The 27,878-nt window shown below is 43.4% G+C and overlaps 1 protein-coding gene across 1 annotated transcript in view; it reads left to right on the top strand.

Annotated features, from left to right (window-relative positions):
* Window positions 1-27,878, top strand: part of LOC134325153 (thyrotropin-releasing hormone-degrading ectoenzyme-like) — a 77,905-nt gene that overhangs the window by 19,092 nt on the left and 30,935 nt on the right. Inside the window, exons 5-8 of the mRNA XM_063007237.1 lie at window positions 2,968-3,122; window positions 11,705-11,818; window positions 23,606-23,743; window positions 24,432-24,497. Of these exons, the coding sequence (XP_062863307.1) occupies window positions 2,968-3,122; window positions 11,705-11,818; window positions 23,606-23,743; window positions 24,432-24,497 (473 nt within the window). The remainder of the gene's footprint in view (window positions 1-2,967; window positions 3,123-11,704; window positions 11,819-23,605; window positions 23,744-24,431; window positions 24,498-27,878) is intronic.

Below are 27,878 nucleotides of genomic sequence, written 5' to 3' on the forward strand. Positions count from 1 at the left end.
AGGAAGCAGCAAAGATTTGTTCTTTAAACGTCGCTCATTCATCAGCATCCGGCATTATTTTGTACGTCTGATGTTCTCCTTTTTACGTCTGATGTTCTCCTTTTGGGGTCTGATGTTCTCCTTTTTACGTCTGATGTCCTCCTTTTGGGGTCTGATGTTCTCTTTTTGGGGTCTGATGTTCTCCTTTTTACGTCTGATGTTCTCCTTTTGGGGTCTGATGTTCTCCTTTTGGGGTCTGATGTTCTCCTTTTTACGTCTGATGTTCTCTTTTTTGGGGTCTGATGTTCTCCTTTTTACGTCTGATGTTCTCCTTTTTACGTCTGATGTCCTCCTTTTGGGGTCTGATGTTCTCCTTTTTGGGGTCTGATGTTCTCCTTTTTGGGGTCAGATGTCCTCCTTTTGGGGTCTGATGTTTTCCTTTTTGGGGTCTCATGTCCTCCTTTTAGTGTCTGATGTGCTTTTGGTGTCTGATGTTCTCCTTTTTGGGGTATGATGTCTTCTTTTGGGGTCTGATGTTCTCATTTTGGGGTCTGATGTTCTTCTTTTGGGGTCTGATGTCCTCCTTTTGGAGTCTGATGTCTTCCTTTGGGGTCTGATGTCCTTCTTTTGAAGTGGGTCTGATGTTCTCCTTTTGGGGTCTGATGTTCTCCTTTTGGGGTCTGATGTCCTATTTTAAGGGTCTGATGTCCTTCTTTTGAAGTGGGTCTGATATCCTCCTTTTGGGGTCTGATGTTCTCCTTTTGGGGTCTGATGTTCTTCTTTTGGGGTCTGATGTCCTATTTTAAGGGTCTGATGTCCTCTTTTGGGGTCTGATGTCCTTTTTCTGGTCTGATGTCCTCTTTTTGGGGTTTGATGTTCTCCTTTTGGGGCCTGATGTTCTCCTTTTGGGGTGGGTCTGATGTCCACTTTTTGGTGTTTGATGTCCTTTTGGGGTGGGTCTGATGTTCTCCTTTTTGAGGTCTGATGTCTTCCTTTTGGGGTCTGATGTTCTCCTTTTGGTGTTTGATGTTCTCGTTTTTGGGGTGGGTCTAATGTCCTCCATTTAGGGCCTGATGTTCTCCTTTTGGGGTGTAATGTCCTCTTTTTGGGGTCTGATTTCCCTCCTTTTTGGGGTCTGATGCCCTCCGTTTTGGGGTTTTGATACACTCTTTTTAGGGTCTATTTTGTTTTTGGGGGGGTGGTGATTTCCTCCTTTTGGGGTCTGATGTCTCGCTGAAAGTGAGGAGGGTCCAGAGCGAGAGGAATTTAAGATGACTGAGGAACTTTCTGTGTGGGTCAGGATGGATTCAGGTGGAGATGAGAGAGCTCAGTGTTTTATTACAGTAACTGCTGGAACTTCAGTATCGAAGGTCAGAACTATAAACTAGAGCTAAAACAGAATCAGTATCACATCGTGCCCCCGTTATACCCGGGTATCATCCCAGCACCATCACTGATATACTGATAATATTTACTCTGTACCAGCGCCCAGCTCAGCCTGGATATAAAATCCTGTTATTGAGCTTCTGTAGCTCCACACACTGTAGGATCAGTCACCACCCGTCCTGTACCTTCAGAAAAATAATGACCTCAGCAGAACAGACACGCCCGTGACCTACACCTTCAGAAAAATAATGACCTCAGCAGAACAGACACGCCAGTGACCTACACCATCATAAACTGCTTTGCTCTGTATCATTGATCACGGTACCGTTACCAAAATATTTACATAAAGAACTGAATATCCAGAATCACACCATTACAAAAACACACCCCATCAGCACCTCTCACTGGGACTGGATTCATGAGAGAATGAAAATAAAAGCGGAAAAAGAGAACGCTGACTGAATTTTCTCATCTGTCGGTTGTTTGTGTTTGTATTTTTAAAAATACCAGCCAGTACTTCATTAATCTGAGGCAAAAAAAAAAGAAGCAAATGGAAATAAAGTCTTTGTAAATATACTCAAATATATCATTTTTTCTTTTATTTTCTTTATGCATTTTCTCCCCTTTTTAGGGCGTCCAATTGCCCGATTGCGTCACGTTTCCTCTCCACCAATGCCGATCCCCGCTCTGATTGAGGAGAATGAAGCTAACCCACGCCCCCTCCGACACGTGGGCAGCAGCCGTATGCATCTTATCACCTACACTTTGACGAGTGCAGTGCAGCTCAGCGTTGTGTATGGAGAGACTCACCCTGAGAGCACTCTTTACTCATCTCTGTGCAGGCGCCATCAATCAACCAGCAGAGGTCGTAATTGCACCAGTCATGGGAGAGAGACCCCATCCGGCTTAGTCCCGCCCATATCTGAACAACGGGCCAATCTTTGTTCATGTGGCCGCTCAGCCTTAGCCGGCAGGCAGATCCTGGATTTGATAAGATGTATTCGAGATCCCAGCTCTGGTTCCAGCATGTGTTTTTACCACTGCACTACCTGAGCGGCATATACTCAATCATTTTGACAAATAAATGATAAAGCAGTCTTAAACTGTTTGATAATTCATTTAGAACCTCCAACTCCATATTTTGGTCCAAATTTAAAATACTAAACCTTTGAAACCTTCCCCAAACTCTTTCTACAAAGCTGGTAGAGCTGGAGCCTAAACAATGCACAATAAAAATGATAAAAATACAGGTACAGAGTAAAAAACGCTTAGGTGCAGCTACTCAATCCACCACTGAGCTACAACCCAAATGCTCACTAGAGAAACATATGATTGTATACTAAATTATACACGTACACTCAGCTTGTGGTGTGGAACTACTATGAAATATTTCGTCACCAGCAGTAGAGGTGAAATATGATCTGGGAATTGGAAATGACTAAATTGAAGGCAGTTGAAGGAAAGCAAAGATGAGTTTGAGATGGACGCTGGACAAACAGTGTTGTACTGAATGGAGTCTGGACTGAGTCTGGACAGAGTGAGACGTGGTTTGTGGATTCTGGACATCGGTGCTCATCTTCTCATGTGGTTCTTGTTCCTCAGATCTTCTGGCTGTACCCAAGCACCCGTACGCAGCGATGGAGAACTGGGGTCTGAGTGTGTTTGTGGAGCAGAAGATCCTGCTGGATCCCGAAGTCTCGTCCTTCTCCTACCAGATGGAGCTCACCATGGTGGTGGTGCATGAGATCTGCCATCAGGTAAAGCTCTCGAACGTCCTCATATACACACGTTTGCGTTATCATGTTGGGTCCTGCAGTGACTCCTCTGACGCTGTAGCTACTACGCTAGCTGTAATATTTATGTGCATGCGTTCCTGGGGTCGAGCTGTTATTTAGACAGAGCTTTGAATGGACTGATACCATCAGCCAATCAGATTTCACTTCAATCTTAAAATATTGATTTATCTTTACTAACCATTTAATTCGGCGCAACCCGAAAGCACTTGTCGCAATGCAGGATTACACCCTGGACAGGGTGCCTGTCGCTAATTCACATTCCGCATTAAAGGAGGAAACAAAATTGGGAGAACACGAGGAACAGGAAATGAGAATCAAACCCAAGACCTCGTGAACTGTGCAATCTATAATCTGGGCCACCAACCTTGAAGCTTGTAGAATGCACAATAAAAACAATAAAAATACAGGTACAGACTTAAGTAGAAACTAAAGAGCGCTTGGCTGCAGCTACTCAGTCCACCACTGAGCTACAACCCAAATGCTCACCAGAGAAATGAGACAACTCAGAAAACAGGCAGCAGCTAAAAAGTCAGACACTGCCATGCCATCTGTGGGAACTCTTGAAACAGGAGGGTGCCCACGTCAGCTACAAATCCAGCAAGTTGCCACAGTTTACCCACCAAGTTCCCACTAAACCCAAAGCTCAAGAACACTAGGACTAGGAGAGACTCAGGGAGTCAGTTCTGACCCGAGTTGCAGGTACACTGGGATGTAATGTTTGATTAGGTGCAGAGAATGCTTTTGAAGTGCAGTTCAAATAGAAATACACAAATATGCCCTCCGTCAGTCTGTGGCCAGTGTGGGTACCACCGGTGGGCACGTCACACACCGTGAAAGTAAATCATCAAAAGTAAAAATAATACTAATACAAATATAAAGGGCCAGTTGGAGTTTTAACTGTCTGAGTTTCTTTCATGACACACTTTGATCGCTTCTTTTTACCTACCAGGGATGAGGTCTCACGAAGTGCAATATCATACGTGAAAAGCTACGCACTGACCAATGCTCTGCTATCTATGATTGGCTGGGTGTCTGCAGGGGGAGGGACAACGGCTAAAATAGAGTTCCTCGTCGCTGGTGCAAGTGCGGCTTCTGCTGACAGGTTGATGGCAGTGCGTAGCTCTCCACGTGTAATACTGCACTCTATGAGACCCCGCCCCTGGTTGGTGAAAAGAAGTGGTCGAAGTGTGTGATGGAGGGAACTCAGACAGTTAAACTCCAACTGAGCATGACTGAATTGGGTAAAAAATTTAAACAAACAAAGAAACAAATCAGAAGATCCTGGCCGACCAGGAGCAGAGTTGAGATTCAAACCTAGAGAGTTGAATCAGTGCTGGCGTGCTTACGGAATATGCCGCTGCGCCCAAGGCCTCTTCCTATCCCAAATGTGGAGGCGCTATATGATGTATACGATGTAAACACGATGTGAGATGTGCTAACAGTACTTAGAAATATGATCCTGTTTACTTTTCAGACTTTGATCCTGAGAAGAGTAGATAGCTATACACTATACTGCCAAAAGTATTCGCTCGTCTGCCTTCACACACATATGAACTTGAGTGACTCCCATTCTTAATCCACAGGGTTTAATATGATGTCGCCACCCTTTGCAGCTATAACAGCTTCAACTCTTCTGGGAAGGCTTTCCACAAGGTTTAGGAGTGTGTTTATGGGAATTTTTGATCGTTCTTCCAGAAGCGCATTTGTGAAGTCAGTCACTGATGTTGGACGAGAAGGCCTGGCTCACAGTCTCCACTCTAATTCATCCCAAAGGTGTTCTATCAGGTTGAGGTCAGGCCAGTCAAGTTCTTCCACACCAAACTCGCTCATCCACGTCTTTATGGACCTTGTGCTTTGTGCACTGGTGTGCAGTCATGTTGGAACAGGAAGGGGCCATCCCCAAACTGTTCCCACAAAGTTGGGAGCATGAAATTTTCCAAAATCTCTTGGTATGCTGAAGCATTAAGAGTTCCTTTCACTGGAACTAAGGGGCCGAGCCCGACTCCTGAAAAACACCCCCACACCATAATCCCCCCTCCACCACACTTTACACTCGGCACAATGCAGTCAGACGAGTACCGTTCTCCTGGCAACCGCCAAACCCAGACTCGTCCATCGGGTTGCCAGGCGGAGAAGCGTGATTCGTCACTCCAGAGAACACGTCTCCACTGCTCTAGAGTCCAGTGGCGGAGTTCTTTACACCACTGCACCCGGCGCTTTGCATTGCGCTTGGTGATGTAAGGCTTGGATGCAGCTGCTCGGCCATGGAAACCCGTTCCATGAAGCTCTACACACTGTTCTTGAGCTGATCTGAAGGCCACATGAAGTTTGGAGGTCTGTAGCGATCGACTCTGCAGAAAGTTGGTGACCTCTGTGCACTATGTTCCTCAGCATCCGCTGACCCGCTCTGTCATTTTACGTGGCCTAACACTTCATGGCTGAGTCGCTGTCGTTCCCAATCGCTTCCACTTTGTTATAATTACACTGACAGTCGACTGTGGAATATTTAGTAGTGAGGAAATTTCACGACTGGACTTGTTGCACAGGTGGCATCACGGTACCATGCTGGAATTCACCGAGCTCCTGAGAGCGACCCGTTCTTTCACTAATGTGTGTAGAAGCAGTCTGCATGCCGAGGTGCTCGGTTTTATACACCTGTGACCATGGAAGTGATCGGAACACCTGAATTCAATGATTTGGATGGGTGAGTGAATACTTTTGGCAATATAGTGTACATAAATGAGGGGAAGTGGATATGACCAGGGTAAAGTGAATAATCAGGGGGGTTTAACACTGCAGCTTCAGCGCTCCTCTGTCCTCGTTAGTAGTCAGGAAGCCTCGTTACGGCTCACGCTAATGCGCAGAAGAACAACTCGGTGTTTCTGACATTCAGCCCAGTTAGACGAAGTGGACGCGTCATCCTCTGGCTTTATTACAGAATATAGCCAAAAGTATCCGGACATCTTTACAATGAGCCTGTCGGACACCCCATTCCTAATCGAGAATGTGGTCAGAACACAGCGGTCACCAGACACACAAATTCAACACAACACGAGCTCAAAAATGTGCTGCATGCTTGATAATTTGGAACACAACTGTTTACCCAAACACTCCTAACATAACTCAACCATTAATCCCGCTTAACTCTTATTAATGTCTCGGCCGCGGGCGCACTGCATTGTGGGAGACCGCACTCCCATGGCCGAAAACATAAGCAGGGGGGTGTCCGCTTACCTTTCTATGACATGGCGACATGACCACCCTCTTTTACTCTTCAGGGAAGGCTTTCCACAAGATTTTGGAGTGTGTCTATGGGAATGTATGGCAGTTCATTCAGTCATGGGCTAATTCCACCCAGGAGCAGGATGGAACGCTTCAGAGTGCCCACTGGCACTGGCTATCAGACTGGATAACACACACACACACACACACACACACAATAACCCAACGATCGTGTGAGTAGCCAAAAGGGTAGAGCTTTGGACTACCGACTGAAAGGTTGAGAGTTCGAATCCCGGCTCTGCTGTGCAGCCACTGTTGGGCCCTTGAGCAAGGCCCTTAACCCTCTCTGCTCCAGGAATAGATGTGCGCCCTGCACCGGGGTGTTCCTGCCCTGCACCCAGTGATCAGAAAACATCGGTCGATGAAACAAAAAGTATTGGGACGCCCCTTCTAATAATTAAATCCATGTGTTTCAGGCACAGCAGTTGCTAACAGGTTTAATACATCGTTTATATAAAGGAAATGATATGCGTCCAACTTTGCAGCAACAGTTTAGGGAAGGTCCTTTCCTGTTCAAGCATGAGCGAGGTCTATAAAGACAAGAGTCCTGAGCTCGGGTCCACTCAACAGTTCTGGGATGAACTGGAACATCAACTGGGGCTTTCCTGACTGAGCGGGCACAAATTCCCACAGCTGTATGATAAGCTCCTCAGAAGAGCGGCTGTTCTAGCTGATCAGATCACATGAGGGTCACTCTGCTTTAACATACACCGATCAGCCATAACATTAAAACCACCTCCTTGTTTCTACACTCCCTGTCCATTTTATCAGCTCCACTTACCATATAGAAGCACTTTGTAGTTCTACAATTACTGACTGTAGTCCATCTGTTTCTCTACATGCTTTATTAACCTGCTTTTACTCTGTTCTTTAATGGTCAGGACCCCCACAGGACCACCACAGAGCAGGTATTATTTAGGTGGTGGATCATTCTCAGCACTGCAGTGACACTGACATGGTGCTGGTGTGTTAGTGTGTGTTGTGCTGGTATGAGTGGATCAGACACAGCAGGAGTTTTTAAACACCTCACTGTCACTGATGGACTGAGAATAGTCCACCAACCAAAAATATATCCAGCCAACAACGCCCCATGGGCAGCGTCCTGTGACCACTGATGAAGGTCTACATTTTACATTTACATTTTCAGCATTTAGCAGACGCTTTTATCCAAAGCGACTTACACAATGAGCAACTGAGGGTTAAGGGCCTTGCTCAGGGACCCAACAGTGGCAACTTGTTGGTGGCGGGGCTTGAACCGGCAACCTTCTGTTTACTAGTCCAGTACCTTAACCACTGAGCTATCGCTGGCCTAGGTCTAGAAGATGACCAACTCAAACAGCAGCAATAGATGAGCGATCGTCTCTGACTTTACATCTACAAGGTGGACCAACTAGGTAGGAGTGTCTAATAGAGTGGACAGTGAGTGGACACGGTATTTAAAAACTCCAGCAGCGCTGCTGTGTCTGATCCACTCATACCAGCACAACACACACTAACACACCACCACCATGTCAGTGTCCTGACAACTGAAGAACAGGGTGAAAGCAGGTTAAACAGATGGACTACAGTCAGTACTTGTAGAACTACAAAGTGCTTCTATATGGTAAGTGGAGCTGATAAAATGGACAGTGAGTGTAGAAACAAGGAGGTGGTTTTAATGTTATGGCTGATCGGTGTAAATAGTTTAAGAAACAGGACAACCAACAAGCTCACAGGCATCCAAATAGTTTTGGCTGTATGATGCATATTTTACTCATTCCACCTGTTATTTTCGGCTGCGTATTTCATCTCGGCTTCGTTTTGCTTTATTCACCAAAGTGAATGTGATACGTCTCCTCGTCTGCTGAGAGGAGCTCAGACTCGACACATCAAACCCTGGCACGAAGCGTACGGAGCAAATAGATCCGTCAAAGCGGAGAAACCCTCGGAGATCATCACAGCCTCTTCAAAGACTGTCTCGTGGATTTCGCTTCCAAACAGGGTGTTTGGAAGTCTGTTCTCTGCACCGATAACCGTACCCGTGCGGAACGGAGGAGACCTGGCGCCGCTCCCATCTGCCCGTGTGCCAGAATTAAACCTGAACGAGATCCAGTTTAGTCTGACGATCTGTCTGAATCTTAACGAGCCCGGCTCGCTCTCCTCGTCCTGTCTGATCTGTTATGGAAGCTGAACGTGATCGTTTGTGTATGAGGGGTTCGGAATCGCTCCATCTGAACGACTTTGCTTGTACGAGTTCATTTACACGCATCGTTCAAGCGTCGGAATATGACAAAAAAAAGAATAAAATAAAATAATTGCATATTTATATTTACATGTTTGGCATTTAGCAAACGCGTTTATCCAAAGCTGTGACAGTATATTGTCCAAGCAATTGAAGCTTAAGGGCCACTCAAGGGGCCAACAGTGGTAACCTGGAAGTGGCGGGGCTTGAACCAGCGACCTTTCGATTACTAGTTTCGATTACTAGTCCGGTGCCTTACAACTAGGCTACAACTGCCTTACAATTGCAGGTTATTATTATTATTATTATTATTATTATTTTCTAGATCTGTCCCTAGGCGGGGCGGTCCGGGTCCTTTCTGTGCGGAGTTTGCATGTTCTCCCCATCTCTGCGTGGGTTTACTCTGGGAGCTCTGGTTTCCTCCCACAGTCCAAAAACATGCAGTCAGGTTAATTGGAGACACTGAATTGCCCTATAGGTGAATGTGTGTGTGTGTGTCTGCGTCCATTGAAAAGCTGGGATAGGCTCCAACACCCCCCTGCGACCCTGATTGGATGAGCGTTAAGAAAGTGAGTGAGAGTGAGTGAGTGCTGAGATCTGGGTATCGAGGGTTCGAATCTCGGCCGGTTGGGCATCTGCGTGGACGTGATTGGCTAGTGTTCGAGAGGCAGGGGAATAGTCGAAACGGCCTAGTGACAATTGGAGGGGTTTCGTCAAGAAGGGCATCTGTGGCGACCCTTAAATACGGGAGCAGCCGAAGTAAAGCAGTTCGATAATCAGCTCTGCTACCAGACAGCCAGGCGCCCCCTAGCGGGCACAATCGCCAGTGCCTGCACTAGTCTGCTGGGTGGGAGAAGGCCGGACTAAAAAGTGGCGGGTCTTCGATGCTGTGTAAGGACCCTGGTTACATAGAGATTTTGGCCGGTTGGGCGTCTCGTGGACGTGATTGGCTTATGTCCGAGGGGAGGAAGGTTAGTCAAAACTAATGACCTAGTTGCCCCTAAATACGGGAGCAGCCGAAATGACAATGTGCTGCAGAAGTAAAGCAGTTTAAATCTCAGCTCTGCTATTGGTCAGCAGTGCAGCTGTGTGGAAAAAGACTGGACTAAAAAGTGGGCGGGGTCTTTGACGCTGTGTAAGGACCCTGGTTAGTAGCCCGAGACGACTGTACAGAAGTGGAGGAACGTGGAGATCGTACTGGTGAATAAGTAGGGCTCGGTGGACTGCATATGCATCAGAGGGGCATGTATCAGGCCAACATACCCTCCTAGGGCACAGTCGGGGTCCCCAGCAGCGGTAGAGTAACTGGCTACGATAAATGGGGAGAAAAAGGAGGAAAATGCAGAAGTAAAGAACTGCTCTATGTTAGGTGTCGTGGTCCTCTGTGTGGCCTAGTTTGACCGGCAGTTGGGGCACGGAGGCTCAGTAGCGTGGAAGGTTTCCTATAAATCGCGGCTTCTCTGTCTTCATTGCCAGCTCCTTTGTTGACACTCTGAAGCTGTGGTGCCGGACGCCTCGGTCCGGTCCAGTTTTTTTATCTTGAGGGTCGTCAGCATTCTTTTTAACCCTGGGAGCTCGTCCCGGGGTCTCGGCTTGTCGCGCCTCATGAGCGAACCGCTCGGGGAGAGCGGATTGCCTCAGAGGGGCGTGACGTCCCTTTTCCTGAGCTGGATTTGCCGGTAATTTCACGCTTATGCGCAGGGGAAGAGTGAAGAGGTGCGGTAGGGTTTCACACCAGATAAATTGCTTGCTGCTCCCAAAGAGCCGTTTAGCAAACTCCAAGCGGGCTGTCATATTGCTTTTACTTTTCTTTGAGCTTTTAGCTTCAATCTGATTCATAGAGAGCTGCATAAATGGTTGTCCATCCACTAGATTCTCCTCTTGATTTCAGGAGTTTCTTTCTTACCTACCATAGAGATCAGCTGAGGGTTTGGTTAAGAATCATGTCCTCCTGCTTTGACAGGAATGGCCAACAGAGGGGGCATGGAGGCGTAGATGATTAACTTGTTGGTTGCTCTATTTTTCATGGTTTCCTCCTCACAGGTTTGCCAGCTCTGAATTCATGATGCCAGGCTTGATCTGGTCTGCCAGGCCACTTTTCAACTGTCAGAAATCGCTGCCCCAGAGGAGTGGGCCCCACATTTGGTGTGTTGGGGTGCCGCTCATTTTTGCTCAAACCTGGTGCCTTAGTGGCATGACGTGACCCTCCTGTTACACTTACCGAAGCCCCACTATTGCCAGTTTGCCACTATAGATATACACCGATCAGCCATAACATTAAAACCACCTCCTTGTTTCTACACTCACTGTCCATTTTATCAGCTCCACTTATTATATAGATGCACTTTGTAGTTATACAATTACTGACTGTAGTCCATCTGTTTCTCTGCATGCTTTGTTAGCCCCCTTTCAGCCGGTACTTCAATGGTCAGGACCCCCACAGAGCAGGTATTATTTAGGTGGTGGATGATTCTCAGCACTGCAGTGACACTGACATGGTGGTGGTGTGTTAGTGTGTGTTGTGCTGGTATGAGTGGATCAGACATAGCAGCGCTGCTGGAGTTTTTAAATACCATGTCCACTCACTGTCCACTCTATTAGACACTCCTACCTACCTAGTTGGTCCACCTTGTAGATGTAAAGTCAGAGACGGTCGCTCATCTATTGCTGCTGTTTGAGTCGGTCATCTTCTAGACCTTCATCAGTGGTCACAGGACGCTGCCCACAGGGCACTGTCGGCTGGATATTTGCTAAAACAGTAAGGCAGTTGTAGCTTAGTGGTTAAGGTACTAGACTAGTAATCAAAAGGTTGCTGGGTAAAGCCCCACCACAGCCAGGTTGTCACTGTTGGGCCCTTGAGCAAGGCTCTTAACTCTCAATTGCTTAGACAGTATACTGTCACAGTACTGTAGGTCGCTTTGGATAAACTTGTCTGCTAAATGCTGAAATTGAAAATGTAAATGAGTGTGTGTGTGTGTGTGTGTGTGTGTGTGTGTGTGTTGAATAATATCTGTGTCGTGTTCCTCTGTTCCCGGTGCAGTGGTTTGGAGATCTGGTCACCCCGGTGTGGTGGGAAGACGTCTGGCTGAAAGAGGGATTCGCTCATTACTTTGAGTACATCGGCACCGACGTCCTCTTCCCGAAGTGGAACATGGTGAGGCGCTTTCATTTATTTATTTATTTATTCTACGACTGTTCATGCTGGAATTTGTGCTGTTTATTATCCACGCCTGCAGTCTGTGGTTTCTCTAGTTCTGCAGGGCATAACGTGGTAAATATAAAGTTCTCCTCTTATATGGTCACGGATTTTTAGCCACGTTGGTGTAGAGTTTAGGAGAATCGATTGTGGATTAAAATGAAAGCGCGGCTGTGATCCGGCTTATTGATTGATGCTGGTATAAATATTAATAGTCTTTTGTACAGGATTAACTCGCTGTGTGAGATGCTGGTGGTGTTTAATCCTGAATTAATCAGGGAGTGACCGGCTTAATATACAACCCCACATCAGAAAAAGCCTGTCCAGTACCCGTACCTTCTTCATCCACAGCCACGCCTTTGTGAAATGCTGGACGTCCCTTGAAAAGTCGACGTCTTGAAGGCAGCACGTGTTGCTCTAAGATCTCAGTGTACTTTTCTGTATTAATGCTGCATCACAGAGTGTAAATCACCTTTACCAAGGGCACTGACACCCCCCCATACCATTACAGACACTGGCACTGACACACCCCATACCATTACAGACCCTGGCACTGATACACCCCATACCATTACAGACCCTGGCACTGATACACCCCATACCATTACAGACCCTGGCACTGATACACCCCATACCATGACAGACCCTGGTACTGACACACCCCATACCATGACAGACCCTGGTACTGACACACCCCCATACCATGACAGACCCTGGTACTGACACACCCCCATACCATGACAGACCCTGGTACTGACACACCCCCATACCATGACAGACCCTGGTACTGACACACCCCTATACCATTACAGACCCTGGCACTGACACCCCCCCCATTCCATGACAGACCCTGGTACTGACACACCCCCATACCATGACAGACCCTGGTACTGACACCCCCCATACCATGACAGACCCTGGCACTGACACACCACCATACCATGACAGACCCTGGCACTGACACACCCCCATACCATGACAGACCCTGGTACTGACACACCCCCATACCATGACAGACCCTGGCACTGACACACCCCCATACCATGACAGACCCTGGCACTGACACACCCCTATACCATGACAGACTCTGGCACTGACACACCCCCATACCATGACAGACCCTGGTACTGACACACCCCCATTCCATGACAGACCCTGGTACTGACACACCCCTATACCATGACAGACCCTGGCACTGACACACCCCCATACCATGACAGACCCTGGCACTGACACACCCCCATACCATGACAGACCCTGGTACTGACACACCCCCATACCATGACAGACCCTGGCACTGACACACCCCTATACCATGACAGACCCTGGTACTGACACACCCCCATACCATGACAGACCCTGGTACTGACACACCCCCATACCATGACAGACCCTGGTACTGACACACCCCCATTCCATTACAGACCCTGGTACTGACACGCCCCCATACCATGACAGACCCTGGTACTGACACACCCCCATACCATGACAGACCCTGGTACTGACACACCCCCATACCATGACAGACCCTGGTACTGACACACCCCCATACCATGACAGACCCTGGTACTGACACACCCCCATACCATGACAGACCCTGGCACTGACACCCCCCCATACCATGACAGACCCTGGTACTGACACACCCCCATACCATGACAGACCCTGGCACTGACACGCCCCAAACCATGATAGACCCTGGCACTGACACGCCCCCATACCATGATAGACCCTGGCACTGACACACCCCTATACCATGACAGACCCTGGTGCTGACACACCCCCATACCATGACAGCCAATGAGCCAATGAGAACGTAAGATACGGTGTGAGGGAAAATGCAGGGGAGGAGTGTAAAAGGTGGGACAGGAACATAATATAGTTTATATCAGAATACATTAGCACACACACAAATTTTACAATATTTCGGACCTTATCGTTCTTTACAAAACATAATACCCACGCTGCATCGCAAAAAATATCTATTATTCTCCAACTCACTATAGAACAATCTATGCTGCTCACGTTGCCAAATCCACTCAGATTCATTTATTTTGCTCTTTGATTTTACGCTGCACATCAGCGCACAAACTTTGATCTCTCGCTACTTGTTGACGTGCATTTTTGGACGTGGTATCATTTAACCCCTCGTCACTTCTCACATTTGTTTTCGTGACAAAACGTAGTTTGGGAGACCAGAGAAGCTCGCCTGCGATTCCAGTTGGTGATAGATGGTGTAGTGTGTGACCCCCTATCAGCGATCAGTCGTGTAGTGTGAAATCCACACCGACCTGAAAGACTCCCGATTACAAGAGATCCAGTCGTGTAGTGTGAACTGTACAGAGACCTGACCACTTGGAAAGTCGTGTAGTGTAAACTTGGCACAAGCAGCACTGGCACTGCAGGATAAATTGAATGCCGAGTTTTGGCGCCAGATGCTGATGCGAAGTTGTTGGTTGATATAGACAGCAGGACGGTGACCATGGAAGCTGGAATCCTCTAAGGTGTGTGGTGAATCAACTAGCTTTGAAAATGGATGGCGCCGAGGTGTTGAGCCCATACCCCGCTGTCTCAGGCGTTACTCACTGAGGGCCTATCATTTTTTAGTCCATAGTGTCCCAATAACTGACTTATGAAGAACAAAATGCATCTTGTACTTCACTTCTTGTAATAAAACACCTGTTTTAGCCTCAATAACTTTTAGCAGCAGTTTAGGGAAGGCCCTTTCCTGTTCCAGCATGACCGTACCCCTGTGCTTGGACCTCAGCCCCACTTAACAGCTCTGGTATGAACCGGAACATCAACTGAGGCTTTCTTACATTTACATTTGGTGTATTTATCCAAAGCGACTTACAGAACAGTGACAGTAAACAGTCTGAGCAATTGAGGGTTAAGGGCCTTGCTCAAGGGCCCAACAGTGGCAATCTGGCAGTGGTGAGGCTTAAACTAGCAAGCTTTTGATTACTAGTCCAGTACCCTAACCGCTAGGCTACAGCTGCCCTTTCTTGACCAACATCAGTACCCAGCCATACAAATGCTGTCATCTTTGGACTGAATGGGCACAAATTCCCACAGACATGCTTTACAGATCACATAAAGGTCACTCTAGCTTAATAGCATTTGTTTTGCTCATGGTCAGGTGTCCAAATATTTTTGGCCCTATAGTGTATTTTATTTAGTTTAATACCCACAGTTGCCCGGTAACAGTAAGAATTAAAATCTACACTGAATTATTATTCATTATATTTTATTTTGGAGAATAAAAATGCCTCTCTTAGACATATCCTCCTTTTTATTTTATAGTTCTGTTTAACAATAAAACATCCACGTTTTTACATTTTTACATTACTTTTACTCCCTGTCCTCTTTTTAAAGCACGTCCCTGTCAGACTTTATAGCCTCTTTTATTACGAGCAAAAAGCCCATCGGAGCCCAAACAAGACCCGTGTTTATTTTATAGAAGATCTTCTGCACTGCTCGTTCTCCTGCGCTGAATCTGAACGTGGACGGTGTGATAATGAACCGGTCGTGTGATAGTTTCACTCGTAAGAAATGTGAATTAATTTAATGTTTAATAGTTTCAGCAAATACACAAACACACACACACACACACACACACACACACACACACACACTACACCTCAACACCAAAAGCAATTACAGGGAAACAGTGTGTGGGTGGTGCTGAGTTTAAAATGTCAACACAGTGGCAACAGAGCTGTAGATACAAGATCTTTTAGGTTCATGTGTCCATGAACATGTTATTTTTACTGTTATTATTATTATTATTATTATTATTATTATTATTATTATTATTATTATTAACAACATTACTGTAATTATTAATTGTGTTTATAAGAATTAATTGTATTATTATAAATTATTTAATGTAATGAATTATTATTAATGATATAATTATTATCAACAATACTAATATTACCATTATTATTATTATTATTTTTTTTTTTTTATTAATAATTTTATTTTTGTTTTTATTTGTTTTATAATTATCATTATTACTGTAATTAATTATATTATTATAAGTAATGATTGTATTTTTATAACTATAAAATATATTATCTTATTTATTATTATTATTATTATTATTAACAATAATATTATAATTATTAATTGTATTTTTATAATAATTAATTGTATTATTTTTATTTATTTTTAATTATTTTACTTAATTAATAATTGTACTATTTTTGTTAATAATTTTATTTTTAATTAATAATTGTATTAATCATTATTGCTATAATTAATTATATTATCATAATTAATAACTGTATTTTTATAACTATTTAAGATATTATTATTAATATTATTGTTTTTATTATTATTATTATTATTATTATTATTATTATTATTATTATTATTATTGTTATTATTAACAGTGTTATTATAATTAATAATTGTATTTTTATGATAATAACTTTTATTTTTATTTTTTCATTAATATTATTATCAACAATACTAATTTTATTTATTATTTTGCATTATTATTATTAACAGTATTATTATAATTATTAATTGTATTTTTATAATAATTAATTTCATTATTATTTTTTAATAAATTTAATTTTAATAAATAATTGTATTTTTTTTATTAATCATTATTATTATAATAAATTATATTATTATAACTAATACTTGTATTTTTATCATTATTAATGTTATAATTTCCATTAATAATTGTATTATTATTATTATTTAATATTATTATTATTATTATTATTATTTCTGTAATGCTGGTCGAACTGAAAAGACAGGACACGTGTATATAATTTTCTTTAGGCAAAATCCATACTTATACTTCCATACAAAGATCCATACAAAAGGTAAAACAGAAACAGCAGGAATCAGGAACACGGATAACAGACAAAAGAAAAGAACCAGGACCAGGACCAAAGGCATTGACAAATGGGTAATGATCTGCTGCACAAGCGACTTCTACTGTGGGGTCTTGGTGTCTGTGTTAGGGTCCTCTGTTGCAGTTGGGACTAGAAGTTTCAGCTAACACAGTGAACAGGTGGACAAGTGAAGAAATAAATAAATAATGAATAATTTCGTTTGAATCTACGCACCTTGTAGCAATAAACATGGCTGAAACATCTCTTAGGAGAGGTGTCAGCTTATACGTAGCTATATATCGTATTTTTTTAAAAACAGTACTTTTGTTTTGTTATTTTTCTCTGTCGATGCTACGTCATCTTCATGATTTTGTGTATTAATAGCTGAACAAGCACCTTAATAAATAATAATAATCGTTTACTTTTGCCACCACACTCCAGAAAACCTATTTTTGTTTCACCCTGAACAGAACCGAGCTAGCAGTTAGCATAGCACAGTAGAGAGTAAAACAAACAAACATGAGCCGGACGTCAGTAATTTACAGGAGAGAATGAAAATATAGAAGTAGGTCATGGATAAGGCCAGAACTTAACACACGAGCTTCAGCGTTGACCGACGCGAATGCTAGCTCCAGGCTACAGCAGCGCGTGTCTTTGTGTTTCTGCCACTGTAGCGCTAATGCTAATAAAATTCAGTTTTCCGACCGCGTTCACTGTCCCGGCTGTTTATTAGCTCTCATCACGTCCTTCAGTACATTTTTATTACATTTGCTCCAACTTCATCTATAAAAAATGTGTTTCTTCATTTAAAAGCCTCCCGGCAGGACGAGGAAAGCACAAATGTGTATTTTCTCTCGCCTGTTTAGTAATAGCACATTTCCACTCGCTAGCTCTTATTTTAACGCGTTAGTCACCAAGCTAAAATAAGATTTAACACGCGGCTCGAATACACAACACGTCTGCAGAGACCTCTTTTATTTACTTGATTTAAACACTATACAACCAAAAGTATCTGGACGCCTGACCATAAGCTTGTTGGACATTCCGTTTAAAAAACAAATGCTATTAAAATACAGCAACTTCTGTGTGATCTTTTCAGCTGGAACTCTTCTGATGATGTAGAGTAGTGAGGTGATGATGTACAGCAGTGGGGTGATGATGTGGCAGAAGTGAGGTGATGATGTACAGCAGTGGGGTGATGATGTACAGTAGTGGGGTGATGATGTGGCAGAAGTGAGGTGATGATGTACAGCAGTGGGGTGATGATGTACAGTAGTGGGGTGATGATGTACAGTAGTGAGGTGATGATGTACAGTAGTGGGGTGATGATGTAGAGCAGTGAGGTGATGATGTACAGCAGTGAGGTGATGATGTACAGCAGTGAGGTGATGATGTACAGTAGTGGGGTGATGATGTACAGTAGTGGGGTGATGATGTACAGCAGTGAGGTGATGATGTACAGTAGTGGGGTGATGATGTGGCAGAAGTGAGGTGATGATGTACAGCAGTGGGGTGATGATGTACAGTAGTGGGGTGATGATGTACAGTAGTGAGGTGATGATGTACAGTAGTGGGGTGATGATGTAGAGCAGTGAGGTGATGATGTACAGCAGTGAGGTGATGATGTACAGCAGTGAGGTGATGATGTACAGTAGTGGGGTGATGATGTACAGTAGTGGGGTGATGATGTACAGCAGTGAGGTGATGATGTACAGTAGTGGGGTGATGATGTAGAGCAGTGAGGTGATGATGTAGAGCAGTGAGGTGATGATGTAGAGCAGTGAGGTGATGATGTAGAGCAGTGAGGTGATGATGTACAGCAGTGAGGTGATGATGTAGAGCAGTGGGGTGATGATGTAGAGCAGTGAGGTGATGATGTACAGCAGTGAGGTGATGATGTACATCAGTGGGGTGATGATGTACAGCAGTGAGGTGATGATGTACAGCAGTGAGGTGATGATGTACAGCAGTGAGGTGATGATGTACAGCAGTGAGGTGATGATGTAGAGCAGTGAGGTGATGATGTACATCAGTGGGGTGATGATGTACAGTAGTGAGGTGATGATGTACAGCAGTGGGGTGATGATGTAGAGCAGTGAAGTGATGATGTACAGCAGTGGGGTGATGATGTACATCAGTGGGGTGATGATGTAGAGCAGTGAGGTGATGATGTACAGCAGTGAGGTGATGATGTACAGCAGTGAGGTGATGATGTACAGCAGTGGGGTGATGATGTACATCAGTGGGGTGATGATGTAGAGCAGTGAGGTGATGATGTACAGCAGTGAGGTGATGATGTACAGCAGTGAGGTGATGATGTACAGCAGTGAGGTGATGATGTACAGCAGTGAGGTGATGATGTAGAGCAGTGGGGTGATGATGTACATCAGTGGGGTGATGATGTACAGTAGTGAGGTGATGATGTACAGCAGTGGGGTGATGATGTAGAGCAGTGAAGTGATGATGTACAGCAGTGGGGTGATGATGTACAGCAGTGCGGTGATGATGTAGAGCAGTGAGGTGATGATGTACAGCAGTGGGGTGATGATGTACAGCAGTGGGGTGATGATGTACATCAGTGGGGTGATGATGTACAGCAGTGAGGTGATGATGTACAGCAGTGAGGTGATGATGTACAGCAGTGAGGTGATGATGTACATCAGTGGGGTGATGATGTACAGTAGTGAGGTGATGATGTACAGCAGTGGGGTGATGATGTACATCAGTGGGGTGATGATGTAGAGCAGTGAAGTGATGATGTACAGCAGTGGGGTGATGATGTACAGCAGTGGGGTGATGATGTAGAGCAGTGAGGTGATGATGTACAGCAGTGGGGTGATGGTGTACAGCAGTGAGGTGATGATGTACAGCAGTGGGGTGATGATGTACAGCAGTGAGGTGATAATGTGGAGCAGTGGGGTGATGATGTACAGCAGTGAGGTGATGATGTACAGTAGTGGGGTGATGATGTACAGTAGTGGGGTGATGATGTACAGTAGTGAGGTGATGATGTACAGCAGTGGGGTGATGATGTACAGTAGTGGGGTGATGATGTACAGCAGTGGGGTGATGATGTACAGCAGTGGGGTGATGATGTACAGTAGTGAGGTGATGATGTACAGTAGTGGGGTGATGATTTACAGTAGTGAGGTGATGATGTATAGCAGTTCAAACATTAGAAGGGGCATCCCAATACTTTTGGAATCTCTTTCTAATGAATAGATTAACTGATACCTTGGATGAGAACCATTAGGAGCTGCTACAGCTTGCAAACCAGTAACACATAAGTGTGAATGATGCTATAACAGACTCTACTCACACCGGGGTGAAGCTGGTCCCAGTTTCAGTACAGTTCTGCTTCCCAGACTGGGATATAAACTTATGGGGATTAGTGACCCGCCCTGCTACCCACTACCTACCTGATCAGCTGCCTCAGTACAGAGGGTTCTAATCAGACATGGAGCTCATAATCAGATTATTTAGACACTCTACTTTTAGTTTACTAAAGTTAGCCTCAGGCGGCACAACCCACGCCAGCTAACGTCTCCCTCCGTGTACCGAAAACGCTTAAACTGTCCCTGACGATCCCGAATTTATAAATAAACGACACTCGTATAATTACACCTTTATACACATTACACATCAATGAGGATTCATGTACATGTGAAAAGAACTCCGTTGGTTGCTCCGTATTCCGTTTGTCCGCCACGTTTGTGGTTTTTAGTGAGAAAAGTCCATCCATCCATCCAATCATCTGTCCATCCATCCATCTGTTCATCTGTCCATCCATCCATCTGTTCATCTGTCCATCTGTCCATCTATCCATCTGTCCATTTATCATTCATCCATCCATCCATTCATTCATCCATCCATCCATCCATCCAATCATCTATCCATCCATCCATCCATCTGTTCATCTGTCCATCTGTCCATCTATCATTCATCCATCCATTCATTCATCCATCCACCCATCTATCTGTCCATCCATCCATCCATCTGTCCATCTATCTATTCATCCATCCATCCGTCCATCTGTCCATCTATCCATTCATCCATCTGTCCATCCATCCATCCACCCATTCATCCATCCATCCATCCACCCATCCATCTGTCCATCCATCCATCCATCTGTCCATTCATCCATCCATCCATCCATCCATCTGTCCATCTATCCATCCATCCATTCATTCATCCATCTATCTATTCATCCATCCATCCACCCATCCATTTATCCATTCATCTATCCATCCATCCATCTATTTATTTGTCCGTCCACTCGTCCATCAACCTTCCAATTTATAAATCAATACATTGATATTAACCTTCTGTCCATCCAACCACCATCCATCCATTCAACGAACCATCCATCCATCCATCCATCTATTTATTTGTCCATCCACCCATCCATCCAACCATTGTTCGTCCATCCATCTGTCCAACCCTTTATCCATCAACCTTCCAGTTTACAGTTTTAGGGATTGCCTTCAGCGCTGAGGAGGCGTCGGACGCTCCCTCGTCATTCAGTCGTATCATCACCCAGAATTAAGGCGCCTCAATAGGAGCATTTTAAGGGATCTAAGAATTTAGACACGCCCTCTTCTCGAGAGTGTAGGATGATGTAATATGTGTCTGTGTAGAGAGAGAGCCAGGTTTTTGAACACAGCCCTTAAGACCCAACAGTTTAGTCAGATCCCAAACTGACCATGGGATGAATTCCTTTCCTTTATTTATAATATTTTTTACATTTTTAATTCTGGGCAGTTGTAGCCTAGCGGTTAAGGTACTGGACTAGTGAGCAGAAGGTTTCTGGTTCAAACCCCACCACTGCCAGGTTGCCACTGTTGGGCCCTTGAGCAAGGCCCTTAACTCTCAATTGCTTAGACCGTAAATGTAAATCCTGCATTTTCTCCCTTTTCCTCCCAATCGTAGTTGATTAATCTTCCACTGCTGGAGACCCTGCTGGCATCTGAGGAGGGTTTATTCACCTGACACGCCCTCCCTCCGACACGTGGGGTGTGTTAGTGAAATATCCTGCTGTGCCAGTAGCACAGTTCTCCTGCAGAAGTTTGCAAGGAAAATGAGGTGGTGCAGAGATTAATATCAGCAGGGAATTGGATCTGGTGATGGATTTTTTGTAAACCTCAAAGACCTTGTTAGTAGTGCTGATCAGGCAGTCGTGGAGGTACTTTGTTTTTTTTTTGATTGACAGAATGGATTGACCGCAGTGATATGCTGTAGAGGAAGGGTCAGCTGCTTTCAGACTCCACGTTGGTTCCTTTGACAGTGATGTTTGTCACTTTATCCATCCATCTTATTAACCATCCATCCATCCAGCCATTCATTCATCCATCCATCTATCATCTATCTATCCACTCAACCAATCATTCATCCATCCATCATCTATCTATCCACCCTCCATCCAATATTAGTCCATCTATTCATTCATCCAGTCAATAGAACCAAATGTAGATTTATCCAGGCATACACAGAGACAGATCCATCCATCCATCCATCCATCTATCAAGCCATCTGTCCTATCATCCATCCATCCATCTGTTCATTTTATTAACCATCCACCCATTCATCCATCAATCCATCTGTCCTATCATCCATCTCTTATCATCCATCCATCCACCCATCCGTTCATTTAATTAACCATCCACCCCATTCATTCATCTATCAATCCATCTGTCCTATCATCCATCTCTTATCATCCATCCAACATCCATCTGTTCTATCATCCATCTCTTATCATCCATCCATCAATTCATTTGTCCTATCATCCATCCTTTCATTGAGCCAATCTTTCATCCATTTTTCCAGTTGAAACATCCTTCCAGTCATCCACCCTTCTATCAAGCCATCCATCCATTCATCCATCCATTCATCTGTCCAATCAAGCATCCATTCATTTGTCTTATCAGCCATCCATCCATCTTATCATCCATCCATTCATCTGTCCAATCATCTATCTATTAATCTGTCCTATTATCCATCAATCCATCTGTCTTTTCATCCATCCATTCATCTCTTATCATCCATCCATTCATCTCTTATCATCCATCCATTCATCTCTTATCATCCATCCATCCATTCATTCATCTCTTATCATCCATCCATCCATCCATTCATCTCTTATCATCCATCCATCCATCTGTCTTATCATCCATCCATTCATCTCTTATCATCCATCCATTCATTTGTCTTATCATCCATCAATCCATATGTCCTATCATCCATCCATCCATTCATCTCTTATCATCCATTCATTCATCTGTCCTATCATCCATCCATTCATCTGTCTTATCATCCATCCATTCATCTGTCTTATCATCCATCCATTCATCTGTCTTATCATCCATCCATTCATCTGTCTTATCATCCATCCATTCATCTGTCTTATCATCCATTTATCTGGCCTATCATCCATACATCCATCCATCCATTCATCTGTCTTATCATCCATCCATTCATTCATCTCTTATCATCCATTCATCCGTCCTATCATCCATCTATTCATCTGTCTTATCATCCATCCATTCATCTGTCTTATCATCCATCTATTCATCTGTCTTATCATCCATCCATCCATTTATCCATCCATCTATTCATACATACATGCATACATACATTAATTCATGCATCCATTTATCCATCTATCCTTTAAACCATCCATTTATTCATCCACCCTTCTGTCAAGCCATTCATCCATCCATCCATGTTTTTTGTGTTCTTTTGAGTTTTTAATTTGACATTAATCGCTCTCACTCTGGTTTGCAAAGCTGTAGAGTCTCAGAAATAGATTTTTGGGGGGGTCCAAGCTTCTTTCATCTTCTTCTTCTATTCATCCATTCATCAGTATATCATTAATCTGTAGACCTGTGTGTTACAGGAGAATCAGAGGTTCCTGACGGACGTTCTTCATGAGGTGATGTTGCTGGACGGTTTGGCCAGTTCTCATCCCATCTCTCAGGAGGTTTATGAAGCCGCCGACATCGACCGAGTGTTTGACTGGATCGCTTATAAAAAGGTAAAAGTCTCTCCTGCACAGTCCACATCAACATGTGTTTAGTTTAAGTTATCATTTTTAATGACGTACATATTAAGTACACTAGCTTATAACAGTACTGTTCATGTGGAAGTGTTCAAATACACTGAATCAGAATGGGAAGCGTCATGTATGTATGTAAATTAGAAAAGTGCTTGTGGAACACTAGTGCAAATGGCAAATGGTTTAGGGATCACCCTGGTGCTGTTTGTGAGTGTAAGTTCTATGATATAGTGGTGTCATTAATACTGCCATGTTTTTTTGGAGGGGGGGACTTTTGTGATTTTCTGGATGAGTTGTCTGTGAGCCCAGGGAGAGAAAATTCCAGGCTGGTGATTTTTACTGCTGTTCTGAGTTTCCTCTGTTTGACTTTAAAGGCTCTTATTTACACTACAGTAAAGCTTATTATTAATTATTATTATTAATATTATTATTATTATTATTATTATTATTATTATTATCATTATTGTCATTGTTATTATTATTATTATTATTAAATAATTACTATTATTATTATTATTATTATATTGTTATTATTATTATTATTATTATTATTATTATTATTACTATTATTATTGATTACACTTATTATTATTATTACTAATTAATATTAATATTGTTATCATTATTGTTGTTATGGATAAATAAGAACCAATGTGTTGATGTACAGGGAGCCGCGCTGATCCGGATGCTGGCCAACGTGATGGAACAAGCAGTGTTTCGGAGAGCCATCAATGTAAGTAAGCTACTACTTAGTGGATGGATGGATGGATGGATGGACGGACGGATGGATGAATAAATGGATGGATGGATGGATGGACGTATAGAGAAATGAATGCATGGGTGGATAGATGGACACACTAGCTAGCTAGATTGTTGGACAAATAAATGGATGGTTGGATGGATGGTTCGTTGAATGGATGGATGGTGGTTGAATGGACAGGTGGTTGGTTGGATAAATGGATTGATTTATAAACTGGAAGGTTGAAGGACGGACGGACAGATAAATAAATAGATGGATGGATGAATGGATGGGTGGTTGGACGGATGGACAGTTGGTTGGTTGGTTGGATGGATGCAAGAATAAGTGGATGAATGGGTTGATGGATGGATGGATGGATGGTTTGTTGGATGGATGGATGGATGGTAGGTTGGATGGACATCCATGACATGTCCATGTGCGCTGTTATTCAACCCCAACTCTTGGTACTTGGTTAGGAGAAAACCCACACAGACACAAGGAGAACATACAAACTCCACACAGAAAATATCTGAACCACTCCATTTGGGATTTAAACCCAGGACCTTCTCGCTCTTTCCGCTTCCCAGTTAAACCAACTTTAGGTCAAAACGACCCATGATTATGACTGAGTATAATTTGGGGGTTGCAATTAAGGGTTAGTGGCCTTGCCCGGGGGCAATGATGGGGCTTGAACTGGCAACGTTCTGTTCACTAGTCAAGTACTTTAAACACTGATCTACCCACTGCTCTGTGATGTTTATAGGGTTGAGAACAGAGTACAGAACACCTAATAAAAAATAGATTTAATTTCTTCCTCTGACTTTTTGTGAACGTCAGCAGAAATCTGGATGTTGGCGACTCTGGCCAGGAGAGAGTCTGGACATCACGGTCAGTTAGCCTCAGGACTTCGGCCAGTAGGATTCAGAGCATCTATTTATGGATTATGGGTTACAGAGAGTGATGCCAAAGCCGGTCATTGTTCATTCGTTGGCCAGCAATACGACATCAGAGGCTAAAACGCTGCAGATGGAGCCATTATACACTGTATGACCAAAAGTATATGGACACTGCTACTAATTATTCAGAGATGAGGTCTTACAGCCTCACACATTACTAAAACTATAATAAAATAAATATCAAGGTCCAGTAAGATTGTCCATGTAAACAAAGCAAGGTTTGTAAGGCATAATGTAGAGGAACTAAAGGTCTGCACAGATCCCTGACCTCAAGCCCATTGATAACCTTCGGGATGAATTAGAACTTCTTCTCGTCCAACTCCAGTGCATAACCTAAATGCTCTTGACCTATTGGGATCATCTCTAAAACCTCGTAGGGACTCCATATTACCATTCATGGCTTGGAACAGAACCCCCAACAAGCATTTTTTGTCCACATAGTTTAATTCAAGGGTTTGATTTGGTGTGTGTGTGTGTGTGTGTGTTTGTGTGTGTGGATGGATGGACGGACTGTCGGATAGATAAATAAATAAATAGATAGATAGATAGATGGATGGATGGATGGATGGATGGATGGATAAATACATAAATAAATGGATGGATGGATAAATACATAAATAAATGGATGGATGGATAAATAAATAAATAAATAAATAAATAAATAGATAGATAGATAGATGAATGGATGGATGGATGGATGGATGGATAAATACATAAATAAATGGATGGATGGATGGATAAATAAATAAATAAATAAGTAGATGGATGAATGGATAAATAAATAAATAGATGGATGGATAAATAAATAAATAAATAAATAAATAGATGGATGGATAAATACATAAATAAATGGATGGATAAATATATAAATAAGTAGATGGATGGATGGATAAATAAATAAATAAATAGATGGATGGATAAATACATAAATAAATGGATGGATAAATATATAAATAAATAGATGGATGGATGGATGGATAAATAAAAAAAAATAATAATAAATAAATAGATAAATGGATAAAAAAATAAATAGATGGACGGACGGACGGATGGATAAATAGATAGATGGATGGATGGATGGATAAATAAATAAATAAATAAATAAATAAATAAATAGATGGATAAATAAATAGATAGATAGATAGATAGATAGATAGATAGATAGATAGATAGATAGATAGATAGATAGATAGATAGATAGATAGATGGATGGATGGATGGATGGATGGATGGATGGATGGATGGATGGATGGATGGATAGACGTAATTATGAAGCTTGTAAAACCAGACAAAAATATCAAATTATGAGTTTGATAGAGCAAAAAGTGCTATTAGAAGAGTCCCAGCTAAACACACTTCTCATAATGTTTTAGGTGTGTCTGTGGGAATCTGTGCCCATTCTTCATGTTCATCCAGCTCGTCCCCAATGTGTTTAACAGTGTCGAAGGTCACTGAAATCTTTCCACACTGAACTTGTGGAGCTTTTTGGAACCTGGCTTAGTGCCCACAGTACAGTGGTGTACAAACACAGGCCTGTAGTGTTCAGTATTTTTATGCTAATGGACCCGTGAGTTACAGCACCAGCCTCAAACCTGCAGATCCCCGGGGGATGTGGATTTTTACACTATAAACAGTACAGACGCGTACCTTTATCACTGATGTTCAGCAGGGAGTGTTCAGGACGCCTCTGTGGGGGGTGCGCGTGTGTAAAGGTGATCGTTATCAGACCTGTTTTCAGGTTCAGGGGGGTTTAGTTTCACCCCTCGGGACCCTGGTGAATTTGGGCTGGTTCTCACAGCGGCGTTTACAGTGAGTTAGTGTATGGCAGGAGCAGAAGAACCTCCCGGGTGGCACAGCTTCAGTTCTACAGCGGGTCTAAAGATACAAACATTGTTTTTACTTATTGTTTTCTATTTTTTATTCATGATGGTGTGGCGCTGCTGGAGTTCTGGGGGTTTGCATCTTGGGCTGGGCTCACAAATACAGAAGGAGCATGGCGTTACATGAACGTAGACGTTGTGAGGGCACATCGGTGCACCCTGAGTGCAGGTCACAAGCCCAGATTAAAAGGAGGGTGGCAATAGAGGCAACTTGTCATTGGAGTGGCTTGAACCTGCAACCTTCTGATTACTAGTCCAGTACCTTAACCACTGAGCTACCCCTGTAGCAACATCTAACGGGAGCAGCTGAAGGGAATCATCCATTCATTCACTCATTCATTGTCTGTTTTACCATTGCTTCATCCTGGTCAGGGTCACAGTGGGTCCTATTCACTGGGTGAAAGGTAGGAAACACACCAGACAGGTTGCCAGTCCATCACAGGACACACACACATACACACACACTAGCTCCAGTTAACCTGACTGCATGTCTTGGTCTGTAGGAGGAAACCGGAACACCTGAAGGAAACCCACACAGA

This window comes from Trichomycterus rosablanca, chromosome 1 (genome assembly GCF_030014385.1).
Source record: "Trichomycterus rosablanca isolate fTriRos1 chromosome 1, fTriRos1.hap1, whole genome shotgun sequence".
Classification (NCBI taxonomy): Eukaryota; Metazoa; Chordata; class Actinopteri; order Siluriformes; family Trichomycteridae; genus Trichomycterus; species Trichomycterus rosablanca.